The sequence below is a fragment of the Phoca vitulina genome, unplaced genomic scaffold (genome assembly GCF_004348235.1).
Source record: "Phoca vitulina isolate PV1807 unplaced genomic scaffold, GSC_HSeal_1.0 scaffold7, whole genome shotgun sequence".
NCBI classification, from domain to species: Eukaryota; Metazoa; Chordata; class Mammalia; order Carnivora; family Phocidae; genus Phoca; species Phoca vitulina.
In genome coordinates this window covers 35,396,142-35,418,718 of record NW_022589710.1, presented here as the reverse complement: position 1 = coordinate 35,418,718, position 22,577 = coordinate 35,396,142, and the positions used below count along the sequence as shown (strand labels likewise).

Sequence of the window (22,577 nt, the reverse complement as noted above, 5' to 3'; positions counted from 1 at the left end):
TACAGCAACCGTAAGGGGCACGGTGGGAAACAAGGGATACACTGCAGCGGGATATTGAGGACAGTTCAAGGAAGATGCTATTTAAATGCGTGGGCAGAGTTAAGGAAACCAACAAGGGGTGATAAAACACTCTGAATACTTGTTTAGAAGCAATGGACATCCTAGGCTGAAGGAGAAGAAGAGGGAGTGATTATCAGACCCCGGGAGAGTGGAAAAGGAATGGCTGATGGGAGCCGCAATCTTTCTTAGGATGACCCAGGCAGCCCCAAATCGAGGCCTGGTGGGGAGGGAGGTGGGGGAGAAAGTACCCCAATCTCACTCTGCTCCACACCCTGATTTTCAGCAGAATTGAATGGGAAGGGAGAGAGCAAGAGAGCCCATCGATTCAGTCCAATAAATGTTGGCCTCCTGGATAAGAGTTTTTTTAATGGGCACATTCTCCCATGAATCAGGACTAACAATCTTACTAGGGCACCTGGGTCTGGTCCCACTGAGCTGTTGGGATGGCTCTTTAAAGCTTGGGGGAAACGGTGGCTTATATTAATGGAGAGAAGATGCCAGAACTGGGCTTCCTGGTGTCAGCAGAGATGAGAGGGTCTGGGACAGCAGAGCCCAGGTGATGACCTATAGCTGTAAGAGTGAAGGTGAACATAACTGCTGTCAAGGGCAGTGAAACCGCGAGAGCAGTCAGAAGCCTCTGATCTGCAGGATCTATGGTGCTGGTTAACATTCCGCGGTGTCCCCGGTCCATGGTATTAAAGAAACTAATATATATATATATATATATAAAATCAAAAAAGGTATCAAATAAAAAGAGTGAAATACCTTTCTCCATGCTAACCTTGAATCTTTTTCAAAGTTCTTTCTTCCCTCTTCCTTTCTCCCTTCTCCCCCCTTCTCTCCCTGTATCCCTCATTTCCACAATATTTATTAACCCTAATTTTGTGCAGGGCACTGTGCTTGGGAAATAAAGATAGAAATATTGCTACCACTGATGAATGTTTTTACTCCAAGCAGGATCCTTTCCATCAATTCTTCCTAATTCTTATGTCAACCATGCTCCTAGGCAGTGTAATTGCCATTTTACCATTACCATTATATAGATGATGAAAGTGAAGCTCAGAGAAGTCAAGTAACTTGCCCAAGATCCGACAGCCGATAGGCTGCACGTGCCAGGTTTCTCTGACCTAGAACCAACCTCTTGCCATTGGAGCGTGATGCCTTTTTGGAGTGCTCCTTCCTAGTCATTACTGCTTGGGCTGAAGTCTTTGAAGTTCTTGAGGTTAGACTATCCTCACCCCTGATCAGCATGTTTGAAGTCTCTCCTGGAGGTGGCTTGGCGCCAACTTGGGTTGTTTTATGGAGATTGCAATTTTTTCTACTTTCCTGTATAACCTTTAGGAAGATAATGCTTTGCTGTAGCTCCGATCAAAGCTTACAGCAGGAGAGATTGAGGGAGAAAAGGAGAAGGAGCCTCAAAGGGAAATTCAAAGACACCTGGTGTGGAAATGAAGGTTGTGTGCTCTCACCTGATGGCAGTGTGAGCACCGGGTGCAGGGGAATGATGGTCCAGTGCCTTGAGGTGAGCTCTAGATAAACTCTCAGCAACTCCTTGCTCCCGAAAATGTGTCTATTTTGCAATTAACGAAAGGTAAGGAGAAGGGGAATTTCCTGAAATTTTTTTTCTATGGGAACGTTTTTGAATGAAATGTATAAATTCTCACAGCTCATTCTACTTCTAGGTTTATTAGCTCCATTGATTGAAGTGGTAATTCATGCTTCCCTTTTTTCATTGATTGGGAAATGAAAGAGCCACCAGGAGAGTACCAAATCTTGCTGCAGTGACCCAATTCACTCTTCAAATTATTTAGGTTTTAAATGTAATAGAAAGCATTTCTGGGATCATAAGTGAGTTGTATCTCTAACTGAAAATAACACAGCATTGATTAAAATGTTTATTTCATAAAGTTTCCCAGAGGACTGCTTGCCTTCTTCACCCAGATGTTTTCTATAAAATAATGTGCACCTTATCTTTTTTAGTTTTCTCCAAAACATTAAAGCAAATTATTAAGAAGTAACTTCGAAACCATTCTTTAGCAAATTCTGCAAATTTTATTTTCTGTTGAAAATTTCTACTAGTGAAAGTTTACTTGGAGTAGAAGAATTTTGGTCATTCTTGGCTAGATGAATCTTCTGGGATTTCTTTTACAATGAGTTCCCTTTGTTTTATTTTCTTATTTTTTGAGTTCCCTTTGTTTTAATGAATGAGATTGTTTGGAATTGTGTACAGGGAGATCCAGAATGCTTAGTGGCTGGTTGTTGTGATCCTGGGGTATCTGAAGACCTCTGAAGAGGTGATGTCTAACAACAAGAAAAGAAATAGGGAAAGGATGAGAAAAGGAGCAGGTGCAAAGTGCTGTAATTGGTAGTGTATGACAGAGACTTGTCTCCAATGTTAAGGAATTTAGAGGGGTTATTCTATCCTCTGTTCCAGGTCCTCATTATCAGGAGTAAAGTAAATATTTCCTAAGCTCTTTCGCTTTATAATTGACTCTAAGTTCCCCTGACTGTACAATTTCATTAGCATACTGAATAATTGAGTTTTGTTTTTTTTTTAAGGTTTCCCAATGTACTGGATCATATATACTTTGACCTTGATTGTGGGTTACTAGGGCTTTGGGAAAATCACTCAAACCCCAAATACAACCACTCCCCAACAAACAAACAAACAAACAAACAAACAAACAACATTCCCCTCAAAGAAAATATTTTGCTTTAACATAGAATATCAATATTACCGAGATGAGAATGGTAACATTCTTTTGGTGATGTTGAAGATACAATTACCAGCCCGAAATATAGATATCCCTCAGTCACAAATAATATACAACTTAAAATTATTTAAAAGAGCATTTATTCACTTAAAATAAATTTAAACTATGCATACACAAAAAAGGTTATGATGAATTAAGAATTGTCATTATCTCGAGGAAAGATTCTTGCAGAACTATGCACTTAAAATAGAAATTTAATCCTGTTACTTTGCAGGTTCTTTCTACAGGAAATGTATGAACAGATCATGCTTCCTTGACCTCTCTGTGTTGCTCCTGCAGAGATTTCTACTTATAAAATCTAGGTATGTCTACAGCATGACGAGGTGGTACACCATCTAAGGGAGGTGATCTAAGATTCTAGGCTGTTCTGAACCTCCATCTTCTGTCTCCCTCTTGAAATCTGCATATCAAGATTAAAATATTTGGAGGGGTGGGTAGCCAATTTTACTGAGTGGATTTAAGACATCAGCATTTTAAAATAGGTTGGAAATGTTTTTAAGAGGAAGATTTTGTTCAGCTTTTAGCTCCTGCTTGAGCCACCTCAGGAAGCTAATGCTGAAACATTTCCCTATTGAAACATAAACACCAGTTAATGAGAAATAAAGTCCAATTGAAATGGGATGCAAATTTCAGCATTACCAAAATCTGAGCCAACTTCAGGACAAAGCCAAAAAGAACTAATGTGCCATCGGTTCACTCATGCCAAGCTCTGTGCTGTACGCTGCAGACGAGGGGAAGAGTGGGCTCTGATCGGGGGGTTTCTCTTCTTCAGCACTTTATTATTTCCATGTGCTTAATTTAGTAGGAATAGTTTTTATTCAAAAAAGGAGGCTCTCAGATATCTTGGACTGGGATTTTCTTTTACTCTTGCCATAAAGGGACTGGAAATCAAACATTTAAAAATTGCGAGTAAATGGATTCTTAAAGAGAGATTGATTGTTGATGCCAATTTGCTTGCTCTATTAGTTTCTTATGAAGAGAGAAAACAGGCTTTCTTGTGTGGCCTGGGGAAGAAAGTGAAGGGTGGGTGTGCAGGGCTGTGGCAGTCCCTGGTGTAAGGAGCACTTTTTGGCGGCTTGGACCAGTGGTTTAAGAGCAAGAAATCAGGGATACATTTGCAATAATGAAAATAATCTTTGGTAAGATTCTATTTTGGGATTTGACTAAACCCTTCCAAGAATGCTGACCACTTTTGGTAGCCAAACTGCTCCCATATGTAAAAGCTGTCCCAGTTTACAAGTAATTTCAGTTTAAAGGAATCTTGGGACACCAGTGGGTTCCCTCAGCCTAGAGCGTGAAGGAGGACACCTGATTTTGAGTACCAAGGTCAGAACTCTGTCAGCAGTGTGAAGGGAAGCCTGCTGCCGGAAGGGGAAGGTGGTCCTTCACAGAGGAGGTGGTCCCTGAATGATTGTATCCGCACAATGACATCGGGTCATTCTGGGTTGGAATCGCTGATCTCCTAGCCAGGTAACTAGTAGGCCATTTGCAGGTACAAAGGAAGTGATGACCCTTGTGCCCTTTCTTCATTTGTTTGAGGGTAGGTATGATTTGCCTTCAGAATTTACTCGGCAACAATGGGATTTGAATAAGATGATATACTTCCGCATGCGTGTGTTTGCGTGTGTGCGTGCAATTTTTAAAGAGCTCTTGTACGTGGGGGAGGGGGTGGGTGTGTGTGGGGAAATCAAGTATGGCTCCCAGTGATGTTTAGTAAAAATACATTGAATAAGTGAATACAACTCTGGTCTGTGCATAGGACAATAAGGATATAAATCTGTGGAAGGCCCCGCTTAGAGGACACGTTTGTGGTCAACCCTTATTTTGGCATCTAGAGCACGTCTTAAGCAATGCAGACAGAAGCTTCATCCAAACTTTTATGCCTCAGAAATTTGTTTTATCTTCCTTTTATAAGTTCATAACTTCCTGTGATATGAATCTTTCTTGTTTTTTCATGGAAAATAGTTTTGCAGGGCATTTTTTCCTCTCTCCCTTATAAACACCAAAAAACCTTAAAGAACAGAAGTATTTCAGATTTAGCAGATCTTTCAAACCAGATGCTGCTTTTTCTGCTTTTAATTCCAAAATAGGCTTATTGCTTTACCGCAGCTGTGCATCACATGACAGGCTTCTGGAAGCCTTTTTATTCACCCAATAAATGCGAACAACAAAATATTAGCCTAACGAATACCCAAAGGGTAGCATCAGAGGGACAAACAAAGCGGATGGTCTCTTCATCAGGCAGCTACACATTTGGATTTAACAACTGGTGGTGGGTCATCTCGTCGATCAGTCCCTCTCAAATTTTAATGTGCAGGTGACCTGGGGGGTCTTATTAAGTGCAGATTTAAAATGCAGATTTGGATTCAGTAGGTCTGGACTGGGCCTGAGTTTCTGTAGTGCTAACTGGCTCTTCCACAGTGATGCGGGCTATTGGTCCCCAGGACACACTTGGAGAAGCAAAGGGCTGGACGGTTTCCCATTCTAACGGAGGCCTGGGGAAGGCAGTTTGCTCATGTGGCTGATGAAGACACCCTCAGAAAACTCAGAAATGAGAGTAGGAGAAAAAAACTATTTAATGACTTTAACGTCAGAACATGGCATAAAAGCAAACTGCAAGGTTAAAGAGAACGTGAAATAATATTCCATGAATTACAAAAGTGTACATAGAATAGCCGTTACATAAGAAGCAGGTTGTAAGAAAGGCAAAGTCCTTCCCTTGTCTATTGTTCCCCCCCGTAGCGATCACATCGGGAGCAACATGGACTGTTTCAGGTGGGATAAAATTCTGCTGAGATGTACTTAAATGGTAATTACTGTTTACTCAGGGCAAAAAAACAATTTAAGCCAGGTGATGCAAAGAATGTAGAATTCATTAACCTTCCTTCCCATGGTTCCTCTAGGAGAGGATTGCTTTAAAAATTTGATTTAAAAAATGGCAGGTGGTGCTAATTTTAGGTATTTACAAAGCTGTCCCAAACATACCATCCTGCCATGAAAGTCTTACTATTTCTTCCTGAGAAGAATTAACATAAACTCAAAAGACGGGCACGCGCAGGGTTACTGGGAAGCTCGGGGAGCTAATGTGGCTTGTACGGTGAGACTCAGTTCTGTGCCTTGGGGACCCTCTCCTCATATTGCCCCAGACATCATATCCCCTAAACCACTGATCAGACCCCGTTCGTCAAAGATAACTGCATACACTGAGAGGTCTGGAGGACATGGCTGAAGATACAACAAAATCACTCTGGCTATAGCAGCAAGAAGCTTCTGAGCCACTGCAGAACTCAGGACACAATGAGATTACCAGGGTAGAACATGTTTAAAGCACACAGGCACAAAACGACTCTGGATTTTGACATAATATTCCCTAAGGAGAAAAAAAAATAGATTGTGACCAAGACAAATCATGCAGCTTTCACTCTAGTTTCCTGTCCTGGAAGTTAAAAGCCAAGAACTGTTGTTGAACTTGCATCCCTGAATTCACAGATGAGCCAAACCCTCCTTGACTCATTCCTCCCCTAACCCACAGAGATCTCCGACGAGCGCTGCCCAGCCTCTGAAGCCCGAAATACCTCTGTGTGGAGCTCAGCGTTTTCATCTCCTTTCTGGGCTTTGCTGACACTGAAGCACCAGGCATTGTTGCTTTAGCTCATGTTTTTGAGTTCTGTTACTGTTGTTGTGCATGCTAAAGGCCATCGTTCTATTTGGAGATAGTCCACTGAAGATGAATACATACCTTTTATACAAGTTACTGTCTTTCCAGATACCACAAAGTCATCCTTTTCAGATTTTAAGTCATGCTAGTGCTTAAAAAACTTTCACGATAATTGATTCACTCATATTCCTTGGTAAATTTCCCCCATCTGCTCCATATTAGCAGGGAAGGTGTGAGCATGATGACCCACCCACATTGCTCCCGAAGACCCGAGCACTGTCCAGAATTTCAACATTAGGGAATGGTGAGGTGGAATTATCTAGAATTATCATATGATGAGCCCTCTAGGCTGACTCTGGAATGCTCTTCACATGAACGGTCCTCCTTTCTTCCTTAGGGCTCTGGAGGCCAGGCAGAACTTAGCCCCTGCCTGGGAGAATTGTCAGGTGTGTGTGTTTTGCCTTGTGTTTCGTTTTAGTTTTCTCTCCATTCTCTAAATGATTCCTTTTTAAAAGTACCTAATTTCCTTTGTAAGAAACTCGGTTTCCCCCATCTTCTTTTTCCCTTTCTGTTCCTAATGGTTCTTGAGATGAAAATATTCTGTTGAGTTTCCTTATTTGTACTTGGGCAGCCTACTCAATGACTCGTGAGAGAGTAGCTGGTGACCTGTGGCTCTCACCATAGAGAGAGAAGGCACATTTTGCATTCTGGCATCCAAACATAGAGGCCGAAGACATAAAGGGCTAGATAATCATCTCCAGCATGGTGCCAAACAGTCCTTTAAAGCAAACCTCAATTTCTAATCTTCTATCACTTTGGTCTCATGGATGAGTTTGCCTTTGTGAATGCAACACTATATCTTTAAATGTTTACCTCAGGTCAAGTATTTCTTTTTGAACACTCTACTTGGTGAGGTTATTAACTGCTCACAAGAACCTACACTCTACATAATGCACATTTTTGTTGGCCTCAAGTTTGGGGTTTAACTTTCTTTAATTTCTCCTAAAATTGTGAGCATGGTTGTGATTGCCCCTTCACTACCAGTTAAATATTATTTCCTTGCTGATGGTTCTATGAAAATTGTGTATGGTTACATCCACTGCATCTGGCACTTCTTTTATGGACCAGAAATCTTCCAAATGGTTCTTTGCGTATCATGATCAGACATATTGTTATTGGAGTCTCAGGACCAAAACTTCCTTCCTGTAATATGTGTATGAATTATTTTTTTCATTTCCCAGTTTACTGCTTCTTGGTTTAGGCTTGCTGTAGTTATTGCATTCAGTAATTGTTCTTTGAGTATACCTTTTCTTGGCAGAAATCAGCCCAGATTACTTACCGTGACAAGGCTTTGACTCTTGTGGTAGTCTTTTGTGTTTCTAAAATAGCCCAGGGAGTCCATTAATTCTGCCAAATAACCAACCATTTAACCGAGAGAAAAAATATCTGTCAAACCAGCTACTTGATTACATTGCTGTATACTGTGCAATTCGATTGGGATTATAGTACATTGTATATTGTGGATTCCAAGCATACTGCAGATCAAATTCTTGTCTCTAGGTAATTACCAGTGTGATGAATTATCTAATTTATAGTGGCCTAAGTCATGTATTTGAAATGGGGCTAAGATCTGTAGGATGAACAAATGCAACTCCAATAATACACCTGCAAAACTATAACTTAGTATCTGTGATAATGAACAGATTACAGTGCGGAGTTCAGGGCTCTGGATGAGAAGCAGAATGGCTGAGGTCTGTTCCAGCTCTGCCACCACACATTTCTTTTGACCCATCCGGACTTGAGTTTCCTGGAGTTGGACTATATTTTCTGGGGCCTCTTCTAACTTTGAAAAGCTAAGATTCTACCCTCCAGTGGAGATTGGCTGCCCCTTCTTGACTTTGGCAGATGGTCAAAGGTCAAGGATCCTTCTTCAGATCCTTCTTTCAAATCTCTTCTGATCTTTGGCTTCAGAATATAGTTTTGTTTAATCTTATGGCAGGAAATGAACTACCTCTTACCATGAAACAGGGAATACATAGTTAATTTGGTGGAATGACATTCACTCATTTAGGTCACTTTGTTCTTCATCATTTTATTTAATAATGAGCTCCTGTGATCTTTAGGAGCCTCTCCACGAAGACACTAACAGTCTCTCTTCAGGTTCTGGTTCTAGGTGAGAGGATGATCTTCTCACTGTGAACAAGTTAATCCCCGTGGTCCAGTAGGGAGATGATGGCCTGGGGAACCACTTGCCTATTGGAAGCACACATCTGGAAAATTCTCCTTGGTGGAGCAAACATAAAGCTCTGACTTTTTCATCCACATTAATGAGAAGTGAGGAATGGCCCCTTTAGTAAGATGTAACTATGCAATAATGCAACAAAGCTGGCTAACACAGCATTTCATTTATTACAGGGCAAAATGCTCATTATTGTTTGTAAAGAATGAATCCATAACCTCTGCAGAGTTATAGTTTATGCACGGTTGATTTCCATTTACAGAGGAAGAAAGTCCTATTTGTCTCTAAATGTCAAGCTTTGACTTACAAAACTCCCGTTTTCTTTTAGTTTGGGGGGTGCGTGTGTGTGTGTGTGTGCGCGCGTGTATGTGCGTGTTTAAGAAAATGTTTAGCAACTAGATGGGAGAGCAGGGAAATAGGTCTTGCAACGTGGAAGAAGGGAAAACTTCTTTCAGAAATTCTAAACAAACAAACAAACCCAAACAACTGAGGGGATGTCATGGAAGGTCTTAACAGAAAAGACCCACATCATATGTTTCTTTTTTATGGATTTCCTCCAGGAGCAGAAGGGACTAGAAAGACTGGATTTTTCCAACAGAAGGAGTGTGAATCCGGAAATTGTTATGCTAAAATCGGTGTAATTTGATGCTGCAAAGAGGCACTTCGCTTACGCAATTGAAATAAAAAGTGAAGTGCCTACCTGGGTGTTTCCAGGGTAACTGTAAACAAATAAGACTAATTAGGAGACTTTATCGTCTCTAAATAAAAGCTAGGAAATAATTCACTCTGTGATACAAGAATCCCTGGCTGTTTGGAAGAGGCATATGGAAAGGGCACATCATTCTTTACTGGGGGCTTTTACTTTCCAAGACCGAAGGTCCTGTTCTACAGAGCACAGCATCTTGAAAGTAGGGGATAAACAGATTCAGAGCTTGGTACCCGCAGATCCGTCCTCTAAATGCACATTTGGGACAATGAGTGTAGGAGATAGGGAGAGGCAATATATTAGTACCAGCTGCACTTGGAAAACGTCATTTAGTTCCTTAGAGTTCCAAGGGGACCCAGCTGAGAAACGCTTCAGGTTAAAGCAAGTGGAAATATGGAAACACTTCGCTTAACCTTTGAGGACTTTTAAACATTTACTTTTTCATGCCCCATGGCCAGGTCTTTCTTTTAGATCAGGTTATTATTGGGCAAGGGAGAAAGTAAAATTAAGGGAGGAAAAGGGCACGAGCCTGGGAAGGGAGGGAACAGGGAAGTTCACTTTGCTGAATAAAGAATATTTTAAAACCTAGGTCTGCCATATTCTCCCCCAATCAGTTTGATTAAGAAGCAGAAGTACTACTTTCTTGAACACAGTTCATTTGTAATTTGCCATGACAATATAAATATAGAAGAAAAATAAGGCTACCCATCAGCGAAAGCATTTCCAGGGTGAATCTTTGGCAAAAATGTGGCCCCGCAACAATTCAGGTGGTGTTTCTCTTTCAACCAGGTTCAAAAATCTTGGCTTTGTAAATTTCCAAAAGTTGTAACATTTTCTTGTTTTCTTCTTACAGTCAGGCATTGAGAGGTACGTGTTGGTTCTAATAGCTTTGGTAGAAACAGGCTGAAAATGGAAATGAATAAAAAATATTTTGTCTTTAGGCTAATTTGGTATGGACTTGTAAGGCCTGAGTAAATTGGTAAATTAGTACATTTCTTAAAATAATGCAAATAAATGCAAGACACATAGGTCGAACAACAGATGCAGAAAACAAGGTTAGTATAGCATTCCTGTGTTTTGTAGAAGACACGGGGTAAGGCCACCAATACAGGAACCGAGCTCCTCTTCCGGTTTCTTGGGCATGGTTTCCTATCCTCAGCCTCACGGTCGTGGAGGGGAGACGCAAAACGCAGCATGGTCTTTGCCTTCGTTTGCAACATGGTCAGCAGCGGCGCTGGGTGACCTCCGGCGGGCTCAGCATTCTCACAGATTGTGCAATGTGGACGCTTCGGGCTGGTAGGGGGGACGTGGCAGCTGGTGTGCTGTGCTTGCGGGTGGTGGTGGGGGCTCCCGGGGTGGAGGAGCAAGGCTCCGTGCAAAGGGACTTCCTCTCTGGTCGCGCCCTCCTTCGCGGCTTGAGCTTGGTCTCAGAGGTCGGCGCCACTCTCACCCTTAGGTGGGTGGGGGCCGGTCCCCCAGCAGCCTCAGATGATTGAACAGCAGCTTTGACACTCAGAGCAGCGTTTCTTCTTTTTCTTGGGGTGGAAAATGGTGAGGATCGCTTCATCAAAAACCGCTTTGAGACCTTTCTGAGTTAGGGCCGAACATTCCAAGTAGCACTGTGCTCCGATCTTCAACACAAAAGGGAGAAAGAAAGGCGTGAGAGGGAAAGAAAAGAGAAAAGCAGAGTGGGATCAGCCCCTGCCCAGCCAAGTGCTACCTCTGCTTGTCCCACAAACAGCCCTGGGGTTGTTTTGTTTTGTTTCGTCTTTTTTTTTTTTTTTGCATTTCCATTTGCATCTACTACCTTAATTTTTACTTTCTGATATTAGCAATAAATGGCTGTGGATTGCTTTTGGTTAAGCAGTAAGTTCTGAAAGTGAGCCATAGCCAGTCATTCCTAATATAAGAATATAACAAATGTAAAAATTGAGAGAGGATTCAAAAGCAGTGATATGGTTTAAATATACTTTGCGAACAACAGGGCTACATGATGTTGTTTTTAGCACCCTTTCATATGCATGTGGAATGTGTAAATGTGGTACAAGTGAAATGTATCTCCTTCTGTAAGCGGGAAGGCAAAGTGTCAACTTGGTTAGTAAAGCATATAGAGAGGGACTGGGTGATAAGGTTTGCTAGGTCATTCTTCACTAAAATGCACTTCTGATGAAGTCTGTCTCAGCAAGGTAATATCCAATTGGTATTATTATTTGGTTTTAACATACTTTAAAAGGCATATTTCTAAGGAGTTGAAAAACCCAAAACATGTAAAATAAAAATCATAAAATACCTTTACTGATGGAGACACCCTCCTTGTTAGTATACATTCTATGTGTACTTAAATGATAAAAATATTTTGTTCCTGCATAGGGCTTTATTTCAAAGCTTTTGATGATTTCATACTATGGTATATTTGATAATCACAAAAATCACTTTGAGAAATACAGGAATTCAGTCCAAACTAGAGCTTCTCATTTAAAAAATAGCAAGCCAGAGCAGACCATGTTTGGCAGTCAAAATTGTTCGCGTGAGGGAGACTCAGGGTTTTAATTGCTCATAAGCTTGGTATGAGCTAATGATATAATGTGGGCCTTTTAATATTAGGGACGTCTGGAGAAATGCTTTTATTATATACTTCACATTATGAGAATCACTGAAGAACCAAAGCAGATTCACAAGAGGGTAGTTGGATGGTGAGCCCTTGGAAGCCACAGCAGATACATGACTAAAGCAGGGTAGCAAAATCACATGCCTATTCCAGTAGCTTCCGTGAATGAGGAAAGCAGGGCGGGTGCCAGACAGGAGGGACAGGTGGAAACTGGGGCGGACCTGAAGCACACACCCCTTCTAGAGCTAGCAGTCTTACCCAGCTCTGGACAACATCATTGCCGTGGTTCGCTGTTGCCCATCTTTGTACAGTTGGACTTTTGGATTTTTAGTTAATAATTACCAATTTAGAAAATACTCTGTGGGCCAACCAAGACACTAATGTGTGATTTCTTTGTCAGCGACTAGCCAGTTCGCAATGCGTGGACTAAAGGAATTTGTAGTTTAGCTTAGGATAGAGTGGGAACAGCCCCAGAAGGAAAATGAATTGTTGAAGGGCACCCAACCAGAAAGTAGAAGAGCTAGACCAGAATCTGGGTCTCTTGGCGTGTATTCTTTTCTTTGTTTCATGATGATTACCCTTATCACTCAACTCTGCAAGAAGCTGGTCAAGGGGCGCCTGGGTGGCTCAGTTGATTAAGTGTCTGCCTTTGGCTCAGCCTGGGATCGAGACCCACGTGGGCTTCTCCCTCTCCCTCTGCCGCTCCCCCTGCTTGTGCTCTCTCGCACTCTCTCTCAAATAAATACATAAATAAATAAATAAAATCTTAAAAAAAAAAGAAGCCGATCAAAAATTAAGCATGAAATAAAGTTTTTCTGGTTGGGTCCAGATATTATGCACTTTTTTTTTTTTCCTATAAAGAATAGATACTGTGTGAGCTAAAGGAAAATACCCACAGGAAAGATGTTGGATATTAAGAACCTATCTTATGGTTTCATTTTAACCATGGTTTGGCCTTTGGATTAAAAGATGGCTTTTTTATCTGCAACTGATGAATCACTAAACTCTACCTCTGAAAGAAACAAACAAAATGGCTTTTTAAAATCATTAAAAACAGTTGGATGCAAAAGAGGGATAAAAAATAGAGAAAATTTTCCTAGTAATGTCATGAAAGATCATTGATTACGTTTTGGGGTTGTAGCCAGCGCTGGCTATGGGCGTGTGAAACGCACACCACTCTAGTGACGATGTCAGCTGAACGACTGCTTGTAATGTGCTGCGTCTTCTCTGTCATCCTGAAATACACCCACAGAGAGTGCTGTGGGGCCATCCGGCCTGGACTGCCTCCCCGCTATGATCCCAAGCCTCACTTGATTCCGGAAATTACAGGGGAGCTGGGCTCAGTTCACACGTGGGGCTCTGGGCCATCCGATCCTGCAAGACGGGCGGGGGGCTTGTGTTGTCCTCCCCCCAGAGCGCCGCTAACAGCACGGCACAGCTTGCCTTCTGAAGGTGGAGGAGGAGCCCAGATGCGTCTGTCCCAATTCAGATATTTCTGAAGGTAACGGAACAGTGGATCAAGGCATTATTGTGTAACTGCGTTAATATAACATTGTTTCGGACTGAGAGTTCCAGGAAAAGTAGCCAACAGATTTTGGGTGTGATCTGGGAACTATGTGTAAGAAAGAGAACCCAATTAGGAGGTGAGTATTTTGTTAACCATGTATTAAGTGCTCTGGGTCAGAAAGAAGACTTCATTCACCCTGGTTCAGGGAAAAGGCACAGCCATGTTATAGGCATTGCTAAAAAGAAACCACCTCACTAATGACCTCAAAAGTATGAAATGGAAAACTGTCTCAAGGAAACATGGCTTTCCTTACAGCTTCCTCGTCCTCTTGGAGCAAAGTGACCTACATAGCCAAATATTTACAACAATCTGTAAGAGCTCAGGATTTGTGGATGCTTGTTTAGATACACATGTTAGCAATCTGTGACATGCTTTGCCAAAATGATTTATTTTTCAGAAAAAAAAATAGAGATTGAGGAATGTACACTGAGAGAACACTTTTCTCATAGCTTTATGATAGCTGAAATTTATCACTCCCAAGCTGGGAAATTTATCAGACATGTAGAGAACATACAAGAGTCTGACAAGAAGAAATTAAACAAACAAACAAATGGACCAACAAAACCCACAGTGACCAATCGAGTGAAAGAAAACCTCCTACTTCTTCCAGGTTGTCTTGGTGGAGGTGGGACATGTTATAGAATAAAATAGAGTGTAACTGGAAGGAATAAAGGCAAAGACAGGTCTTCCCAGCTATAGATGCCTCTGAGAGGCACATGAATTTAATGACAACTATAGTTTGCTGAGCTGGACCTCACGTTTCTTGGGTCACTTAATCCTTGTAAGGACTTTGCAAGGTAGGTCCGTCACCATCCTCATTTGCAGCTCAGCAAACTGACACCAGAGAGAAGAGGTTCCCTCCGGAAGGGCACATGACTAAAACAATGTCAGAGGTTTGAATTTGCCCCCTGAGCCAGAGTCTTAACCACTCTGTGGGGCTGCCTCTAGCAAGTGAAGAGAAATGTGGCCGAAAGAGCAAAACTAATGAACAAACGGAGATGTTGTTTTGGATGTAATGAGGGTGATGAGAGAGGATGGGGTGAAAGAGTAAGGCATTTCCTATAAATGGAGAGAAGAGAAAATATTAGTGGAATAAACAGAGGAAGCTGTTATCTCAACAACCAGTGAATAACCGAGAAGTTTTTTTCTCGCTTATTTAAGAATTAGGAAAGGTACAGGCAATTTGAAAGCCAAGAAAAGGAAAAGGAACCCAAGAGCTTGTGCGATAAATTTCATCATAACAAATTGCTCAAAGAGGAAAAATGTTTCTAGGCTGGATGGATTTGCAGCTGATTTTTTTGTAAGACTATAAAGCAGCGATTACCAGCACAGGGGTGGCTAGATAATGTGAGTGCACTGCTCGAGTGTGTAGGTTACTATGGAGTGGTGGGGATTGTGGCAAACTGAAGGTTATGTACCTTGTCTAAAAGACTGTTGAAGGATTGCAGTTGATGAGGAAATGCTGGCCTAGTGTTGCCAGACCTTCTGATTTTTTTTTTTTAGAAGACAGAAATGTGTATCTTCATGAAAACTTTCCGTTGATCAATATTGGCCACCAGATCACATTAAAAATACACGTGTGGACTGATGAAAGCGTTTGTGGGTGAAATTTGGCTCATCACTTGCCAGTGTACTCCCTATGCTTTAAAGGATGCCTTTACATGTACTGGTCTCTCTATTTGGAATTTTTTTCTCCCTAGTCCCCAACTTTGTCCACTTGACAAACTTGTCCTTATCCTTCAAACCTGGCTCAGATGTCACCTGCTCCAAGAAGTTGTCTCGGGATCCTCCTTCCCTGAATGTGTCCATCACTTCCTCCCCCCCCCCCCCCCCCCCCCCCCCCCCCGCTACCTCAGTACTAAGTATTCATTCAGGGGGCATGCTTTTGTTTGCTGGTCACCTTCCTCTTCTGGCCTATGGGCCTCTTGAGGGAAAGGGCTTCATTTTGGCAACCCAGATCCCAGCAGTGTAGTAACCACTTTTCAATGACCATGAGAAAAAGAAGCGATGGCCAGCACATAAAACAAGGAGGGTAACGGTGACTTTTGCAGTCAGTAGGTGGGTATTATTATTATTATTATTATTAAAGATTTTGCTTATTTATTTAACAGAGAGCAAGAGGGAGAGATCATGAGCCAGAGGGAGAAGCAGAGGGGGAATCAGACTCCTCTTTGAGCAGGGAGCCCGATGCGGGGCTCAATCCAGGAACCCATGACCTGAGCTGAAGGCAGATGCTCAACTGACTGAGCCACGTAAGCACCTCAGTAGGTGGGTATTAAACACTCTGGTTGATTAAGATGACTGAACATTGAGGAACACCTGGGTGGCTCAGTCAGTTAAGTGTCTGACTCTTGGTTTTGGCTCAGGTCATGATCTCAGGGTCGTGGGATCAAGCCCTGTGTTGGGCTCTGCGCCCAGTGTGGAGTCTGCTTCAGATTCTCTCTCCCTCTCCTTCCTGCTCACTCTCAAATAAATAAATAAATAAATAAAACCTTAAAAAAAAGATGATTGAACACTGATTACAGGATTTCTGCAGCAATTTTGCTGCTTTAAATGCACTGGTGCATGCCTGTTCCAGCAGGAAACAGGTACCAAGACAAAGAGTGAGAACAACAGTAAGAAAGGCACAGGGTGAAGAAGACAGCAGGATAAGGCAAAAAGAGGCCAGAGGCTGAAAAAGGGGAAACATTTTGTCAAGAAATACCTTAGGAAGTCTGAACTTAGAAAATCAGGTTTAGGTTGTGTCAGATGGAATTGGGAAAGAGAATGCACCAAGAATTATAATCTTCAAGCTAAAGTGTAGCAAGGCGCCTGGACACACTAGGTGTTCGGTGAGTTATTGACAAGTAAACCCAGGAATAGTAAAGACATGTGCAGATGAGGAAAGCTGGCTGGAGATTAAGAAATGCAATAATGACAAGAAGAGGGAGGATAAAACAAGTAGAGGGATAACAATGAATATTTATCATCAATTGATAAAAATATTTATGTAAATGTGGTTGACTTTTGACAAATGTAAAGAATTGTAAATATGTATGATATGAAAATATCCTTTAAAAATAAAATGCCCTTTGAGACTAAAAAGAGATGATAGATGAAAAATGCTTTGGAAGTTGAAAAGTACTGAACAAAAGGAATCAAATATGAAAAATCTGAACTTGCAAAGCATTTAAACTATGGGGGAGAATATGCACATTAAAATATGGGGCTTCAGTATGTAAAAAAGAAGCCCCAAACCTAAGGGTTTTTTTTTTTTTCAGAATCTAGGAGGGAAGCAGAAGAGCATGGTGGTCAAAGCAGTTTCATATCCCAGTTCTGTCACTTTCTAGCGGTGTGACCTTCACTTCTCTGAACCTCAGTTTCCTGTAGGAGCTCTAAGGAACTAATAATACACACACCTCAGGGGGTTGCTGTGAGGATTAATTAAGACAAAGCATGCAAAGTGCTTGGCAAAACGCCTCGCACACAGCAAACACTCCATAGATGTTAGCTGTTATTATAAACTACTTGACAGGAAAGTCAGGGAGCAGAGAAACTTAAAGCATCTCTATAATTACACGCATTGTGATGAAACAAGTTAAACTCTTGCTTGGATTTCTTCTAAATTGGATTGCGTAAGCTAAACATGATTCTCTCCATATCCGAGAGCAGTTGCTAGGAGAAACTGGCAAAAGGCAGTAAAGTGGTGAACTCAGCCATTGTTCCTAAAATAAGTATGAAACGAGATGGGAGGCTTTGGAGTGACTTCTTTTCAAAGGGAAAAACAACTTCCTAAAGGAGAAGTCAGGCCAGGACGCCAACATTATGGTGGAGATAGGACAGAAGCAAGGGACACAGAGACCAAACTCCTGCAAAATGCACCAGCTGATTATCTGGGGGGGTGGGGCGCGGACCTCCTTGTTGTGAAAAATGCATAGCTGGGAATCATATACAATTGTCTGTGGAGCTATATGTCCATGTGCCTTAGTAAGGGAAGTTAAGCTGAATGTGTGAGGAGGAGGTAGAAGAACCTATAAGCATGTACCCATTTTACAGGAGGCAAAATAAATGGTTGGAGGAGACAGTTTACACCATGGTCAGGTGCACAGGGGTGACACCCACAGATCTGGATTAAAGTTGCTCCTGTGATTATCAGCTGTGTGAATCCAACATGTTCATCTCCCTAAGACTCTGTTTCCTCACCTGCAAGATGAGAAAAACACTATCTGCTTAAGAGGGTTACTGAAAGGCTGAAATGAGACAGAGCCTGTAAAGTACTTAGTATTGTAAGAACTCGGTGAATGGCTCATACTGGTAGTTCTAACATGATAGTCACAGAAGTAGGAAGTGTTGTCTCAAGTATGTGTGAGACATTCTCATGTAGCGTCCATAAAAACACAATTCTATTTAATTCATTTCTATTTGAGTGTATCACTTAGTCCTGGTGCCTATAAGAACATTTTAAGAAGAGAAATGCATACATCTAGGGGCGCCTGGGTGGCTCAGTCGTTAAGCGTCTGCCTTTGGCTGAGGTTATGATCCCAGGGTCCTGGGATCGAGCCCTGCATCGGGCTCCCTACTCCGCAGGAAGCCTGCTTCTCCCTCTCCCAGTCCCCCTGCTTGTGTTCCCTCTCTCGCTGTGTCTCTCTCTGTCAAATAAATAAATAAAATCTTAAAAAAAAAAAAGAAATGCATACATCTTTATTCACAAAGAATTTGTAGGTAATATTCTTCTTGATGGGTTTAAAAGGGTGACTCCGTCTCTGCCCAGCATTTTGCAGGGTTAGTTACTTTAGAAACTTTAGTTACTTTAAGATTTTATTTATTTATTTATTTGAGAGAGAGAGAGAGAGCATGAGCCAGAGTATCGGGTGGGGGCAGAGAGAGAATCTCAAGCAGACTCCCCGCTGAGCTCAGAGCCAGACTTGGGGCTTGATCTCATGACCACGAGATCATGACCTGAGCTGAAACCAAGAGTCAGATGTTCAACTGACTGAGCCACCCAGGTGCCCCCAGAAGCTTTAGTTACTTTAGAAAAAGAGCAATTTCTGAAACCTCTGGCCCGGGCCTCTGGGTTTGTGACTAAATCAATGAGGTGGACTCAGGTTATGGAAATGATTTAAAAGCCTCCTCTTGCATAAAACACTTCCTCCTCTTGTGTCCATTTTAGTGTCTGCTTTTACACACATCTTGGTGGTAATTGATTTGGTCTAAATAATTTGGTCTAAATAATTTCCCCGTCAGAATCACCATTCATGTGAAGCTCTCAAGAACGAAGAAAGGTCGGTGAAAACAGTTCCAGCTATGAGCTAGTTGCTATTATCCGTCAGCAGGCACTTGGATTCCCCAACTGGTTACCCTCTGGTCTATGTTACTCTTCTTGATGCTCTTTGTGACATAATCCAGCCTCTCTAAGTGGCTATTCATTAGATGGTGAACAAATATAACCCTATCAGACGCTAATCTAAGTTTTTCCCAAGGAAATCACAAAATGCCTTTTATGGGGTCATTTCAATGAACTACATTGATAATAAGCAGTGAGATGTACAAATATATATATATATCTAATGACTGCCTTTATTCACACTGAATACAGCAACTGGATATTCCAAAGTTTGCTAAATCAAATGGTAAGTGCTTCAGTGGTTTAATTCACCAAGTTTCTTTCTTAACAAGAAACAGACAATGGTGGCTGGGAAGAATGCTAACCAAATGGTCCCTTCCAGCCTACTTAGAACAGAGGGAACAGCATGAAGCAGACAGAAGATCCTCGAACACGTTGCACTTTAAAGCAAAAGCCTACGTAGCTCACCCATTCCAAATCATACACCAAATTCTTCTCTCAGCATATACTTAAAATGAAATTCAAATCTGACTGTACCGCTTTTGCAAGCTTCACGCCATGCTCGTAAGTGAGAGGTTTCTCTTTCATATAAAGCAAACGGGCCAAGGTTTTGGGGTCATCGCGGAGATCAATCTGGCAAAAAAAAAAAAAAAATACACGTGATAAATTCACTTTTTTTTTTTTTTTTTTTTTACCTAACCAGCGATTTTAACTGTGATTTTAAACCACCATATGGTAGAGATTCCAGCCCCCTCCCTTAAGATCTATGAAGTTGCTTACTTTTCTTTAAGGAGGCACATACACATGCCCACGTTACATCTAAAAAAGTAAAGTGATTTCTTTGTAAATATAAACATCAGTCTTTCCATGTGCTTTCTTCTTCAAAACCAAGTCCCCTGGGAAGCTGAGGACTTAATGCCAATAATCCCGTGGTTTGTCTCAGGCATTTTTGAAATTTCCTATTTATTTTTAGATCCCACTTATAGGAGATGCATGATGATCGATCAGTCTTATTACCCTACAGTGATGCCTCATTTGATCCCAAATTATATTACTCATTTCTTAATAGTCTATTTCTTGGCTCTGAATACATCTTTGTCTTTACCCTCACCAGGATAAAGATTTGCCTCCTGTGAGGATATTCCAAGGAATGTCACTGTAGGCTCTGAAGGCACATCCTAAAAAGGAATTTCCAAAGGGTCTGCTCAAGGAATAAGCATTAATCTTTTCAAAGGCGGAACTACTTTGAAAATGGCATATATGTTTGGATTAGTTTTGATCATTTAATTAAATATTTTAGTTGCTTTAAAATCTCACCGTGTGTGTGAACCTATGCATACATGAATGGGTGTAAATGTGGGCTTGAATTTTAAGGAAAAGCCAATGTATTCATATATGAGAGTTCCATTTATAAGCACATTGCTCAGCTTTTCTAATTTGTGGGGTTTTTTTTCTTTTTTGGTCTCGATTGTTCAATGTAGTGCCCACAATTGTAAAATCGGCTCAAATTGCACATAGATGTTTAGGTCCTGTCACATATTTTGGCCAATATGGCCAAACGTTATCATCTGGAGTTAAGGTAAAAGACTGCATTTAAACAATTATCTTTCAGAGTCGAAGCACTAACTATATTCTGATTTTTGGATGTGTTAAGTATCTGTCCATATCTTCTCTAGGAAGTACTTTTCTTTTATTATTTTTAAAAATTTCTCTTTGTTAAACAGAATATAAAATGAGAAATAGAAAGCAGGAGCATATGAAACAGATAACAATAAAACCCGTCAGTATTATTACGTTTCTGTGTCTTTGAATAGTAATTTAGGTTTTAATGTAGAGAAGAACACAATCCTTTCAAAACTATAAAAAGTAGGAAAAATCTCAAACACATTTGTGCAATTGGCTTACTGTTGGAAATTCAAATTATAGAACTTCATTAGCTTTCAAAACACTTCAAAGCCTTTGACAATCACAGGTTTGTTTACATCCGTTTTTAACCTCTTTCCTAAGATCCAGAAGACTAAGAGGTTTAAAGGGAACAGAGAAGAGTGAATTTCTGTCTTCCTTTTCCAGTGGTGTTAAGGAGTTCCTGTCATAATGTGCCCATTCTGACTACGGGGGTCATTTTGACATTCACACCTATTTTGTGACTTCCAAACAATTGTAGATTTCAGATATAAAAAATATTAGACAATAAGTGTGATTGACATTCCCACCTCATTCCTCCCGCTCAGGGCTGGAGAAGGGCGTCTACTTCGAAAAGTACTTTGTTATTTAAAAATAAAGAGCAGAGAGATCAATTTTTAAAGACCACATCAAAACCTGCTGCTTCATATTAAATAGCTCTATTGTTTTTTCGACCATGGGCTAAATAATCATGCAGATCTTAAGAACGGCTGTTTATCGGATTGATATATCTGAGACACTCTTCTCTCGTGTTGGTGAAATAGATGTTCAGGAGACATCTAAAGGGTCTTTCCTTTTTTGCTGCCCTCCCGCCCTGCCCACCCTGCCCGCCATCGCTGCTTCTAACCTGGGTCCCTATGAGGACGTAAGGCACGTGAGGCATGCAGTCCTTCAGCTCTGGAACCCATTCCTCCTGGACGTTGTGGTAAGAGGCAGGATTCACGACAGAGAAGCAGATCAGAAACACATCGGTGTTGGGGTAGGAGAGCGGCCTTAGCTGGTTGTAGTCCTCCTGCGGGAAGGGCAAAGAGTTTGTACAGCTTAGGAAAAGGCGGGTCCCTTGTGGTTGAGTGTCCTGGGCAAGACGTCACTGCAGTGCCCTGTTGCCTGGTTCCTTCCCAGCCCTGGGATCTGCTGGTTCCCTCCAGGTATTACTAGAAATAAGGGAGGCGTCAGTCAGGAAAACACCTTTTTTGTTGTGTATAGAGATTGTAAATTGCCCCCTTTTAAAGAAGAACTTAAAAAGAAAAATTTTTAGCAGCTTTAGTGAGACAATTTACATACTATAAAGTTCACCCTTTGAATGTATATAATTCAATAAGTATTATGGCAATTCCCAGTCGCACTGGAATTATGTCCTATTGAATATGATTTAAATTAGTACGCCACTGGCCAAGGCACAGCAGTTCTCTTCTTATACAATTTTTAAAAGTTGCATGCAAATTTAATTTAGAATAAGCTAGCTATAAACGTAAAAGAGTTGTTGCCAAATCGGACACCACAATTTTGTAGAAATAATATTGTGTGAGGGTTTAGAGTTCAGAATTTGGGATTTCCTTCTACCTAGAGGCCATAGTGTGCCCTAGTAAATAAAATACTAGATTAATTATTCTTTTCCCCACTTTTCAGATCAGAATATGCTCTGGTTGAAGAGTTCCTGGTTACATAAGATGTTTATGTATATGCTGTTTTAGTGGAAGATGATAAAGACAAAGTAAAACATTGGATCATCTCAACTTTGGGAAAATGTCAGCAAGTACCTTTTGTTTTTTTTTTTTAAAGATTTTATTTATTTATTTGTGAGAGAGAGAATGAGGGACAGAGAGCACGAGAGGGAGGAGGGTCAGAGGGAGAAGCAGACCCCCCGCCGAGCAGGGAGCCCGATGCGGGACTCGATCCCGGGACTCCAGGATCATGACCTGAGCCGAAGGCAGTCGCTTAACCGACTGAGCCACCCAT

At 41.3% G+C, this 22,577-nt stretch overlaps 1 protein-coding gene across 1 annotated transcript in view; it reads right to left on the bottom strand.

Annotated features, from left to right (window-relative positions):
* Nucleotides 1–2,947: 2,947 nt before the first annotated feature.
* RHOJ (ras homolog family member J) overlaps nucleotides 2,948–22,577 on the bottom strand; it is a 78,699-nt gene continuing 59,069 nt past the window's right edge. The window contains exons 3-5 of the mRNA XM_032405268.1: nucleotides 21,466–21,630; nucleotides 19,473–19,568; nucleotides 2,948–11,068 (exon numbers count right to left, since the gene is read on the bottom strand). Coding sequence (XP_032261159.1) covers nucleotides 10,922–11,068; nucleotides 19,473–19,568; nucleotides 21,466–21,630 — 408 coding nt within the window. The 3' untranslated portion in view covers nucleotides 2,948–10,921. The remainder of the gene's footprint in view (nucleotides 11,069–19,472; nucleotides 19,569–21,465; nucleotides 21,631–22,577) is intronic.